Raw genomic sequence first — 1,804 nt, 5'->3', positions numbered from 1 at the left:
TATTAAATTTTAAGGAATCGTAAAAAAATACAGATATAGCAAATGTTTTCCAGGGTTCGGCGGGAACTGCTGTCATTAAGTCTTGAGTAACCACCAGGTCGAAGTACAACCGACCAGCGAACACTAGGATGATCATTGCTTCCCGAAGGTCGATCAAAATGAAGGGGAAGTAAAATTACTGGCATCTAATTTACAAAATTATAATAATTTTGGTTTGAAAAATTTCTTTTTCTTATAAAACAAAATCTATATATTACTTGACTAACGGCATTCATCAGATTGTTCTTCTTGAGCACTCCATGAGCCAAACTATCCACCTCTCTAGCAACGTCAATCACGTAAGATGTCAACAGTGTTGGTGTGAAATTTTGAACGCCTTCTTTGACCAATTTTCCAAACACGAACACCAATCTACAAGAGTATAAAAATCAAAATCAACAAAAACACATTAGCATTTATTATTAATCCCATAATGTTATTAGAAAGAAATATAGCCTACCGATTGACCCGTGGTACAACTCGCACAATAATACGAGCCAAACTGAACAGACAATCCCACGGAACTGGAAGGTGGTGCGTTGTTATTGCCGCTGCCATTGTATACGTTCTCTGATCACCCTGCAAAGCAGTCTCTTTCTGATCATAACAAGCTGTATTTGAATTTCAAAAAAAAAACAACAACAGACTTGAACACCAACGCTGAGTAGTGGAAGCAACAACGCGTTCACATCCAAACTCTCGGACATGTCCATCAGATCTTCAAAATCAGGACCAGCTAGACGATTTTTGATTTCAGCAAACGCGTGCGGATCCTGATGGGGAAAATAAATCAATTATAACAACAAATATGACTTTTTGAATTTATTATTCCTCACGGATTCTTGACACGCGCTCAAATTTACAAGTTTGTTCAACAAGTTTTGCGTTTCGACGAACTGCATCGGTAGCTGTATATCACTGGTCCGACACAAAATTCGTACCGCAAGTCCAGGACCTACAATCAAAATTGTCCAAAATCAAATACTGCTGATATTATACATATATATATATATATATGCGAACCTGGAAATGGATGTCGATTGATCACATAATCGGGTAAATTCAAATCTCTGGCCAAAGCTCGAACTTCATCTTTGTGAAAATCTTTCAACGGTTCGATTATACGACCACACGCACGCAATGCACGAACAAGACTCGTATCATTGTGATGAGTCTTTATCGTGTCCGCATGAGAACTAACCAACTGGCTGGCACTTTCTATCAAATCTGGACGCAAAGTACCTTGGGCTAAGTAGACTTCTTTCATGTTCAATTTCAGCTGTCGCGCGATATATTTAATCATCTAACAACAACATTTATGCAAAAATTTCGACTTCACCTTTTGTTTTAAAAAAAAACATATTTACACGCATAAATGTATCGCCAATGATGCGCCGCTTCATTTCAGGATTACAAGTACGGCACAGCATTGCATCTTCGAACGCGCCAAGCAATTTATCGTGAATTGGTAATGTAGAATGGATAAACTCCCCGGGATTTGTTAAATGCTGCAAACAATTTAAATTAAATAAACGACAAACGCAACTGTACAAACAATACGAACATTTCACATCAAAATCCAGCGATTTTAGCATTTCTACCACTTCAGTTGCCTCATTTTTACCGCAAAAACCCATTGTCAATAAATACTGGTATCACTTTCGATTTTACCAAGAGCTTTTTCGCAAAAGTACAGCACAAAACAGTAGAATCAACTCCACCCACTGCACAATATCTGGATAATGAAAAACAACCACCAAACTTT

The 1,804-nt window shown here is 37.6% G+C and overlaps 1 protein-coding gene across 1 annotated transcript; it reads right to left on the bottom strand.

Annotated features, from left to right (window-relative positions):
• Positions 1-31: 31 nt before the first annotated feature.
• Positions 32-1,676, bottom strand: Tsp_13338 (GMP synthase; the record flags this gene model as incomplete). Its single annotated transcript, XM_003366499.1, has 8 exons — positions 1,581-1,676; positions 1,407-1,547; positions 1,063-1,342; positions 903-994; positions 695-812; positions 500-650; positions 258-411; positions 32-185 (listed from the first exon to the last, which is right to left on the bottom strand). Coding segments are annotated over exons 1-8 (1,186 nt in total), but the record flags the coding sequence as incomplete, so codon positions are not given.
• Positions 1,677-1,804: the final 128 nt, after the last annotated feature.

The sequence above is a fragment of the Trichinella spiralis genome (assembly GCF_000181795.1).
Source record: "Trichinella spiralis strain ISS 195 chromosome Unknown Scfld5888, whole genome shotgun sequence".
Classification (NCBI taxonomy): Eukaryota; Metazoa; Nematoda; class Enoplea; order Trichinellida; family Trichinellidae; genus Trichinella; species Trichinella spiralis.
The sequence above is the reverse complement of the archived record's forward strand: the minus strand, read 5'-3'. Positions and strand labels throughout refer to the sequence as shown.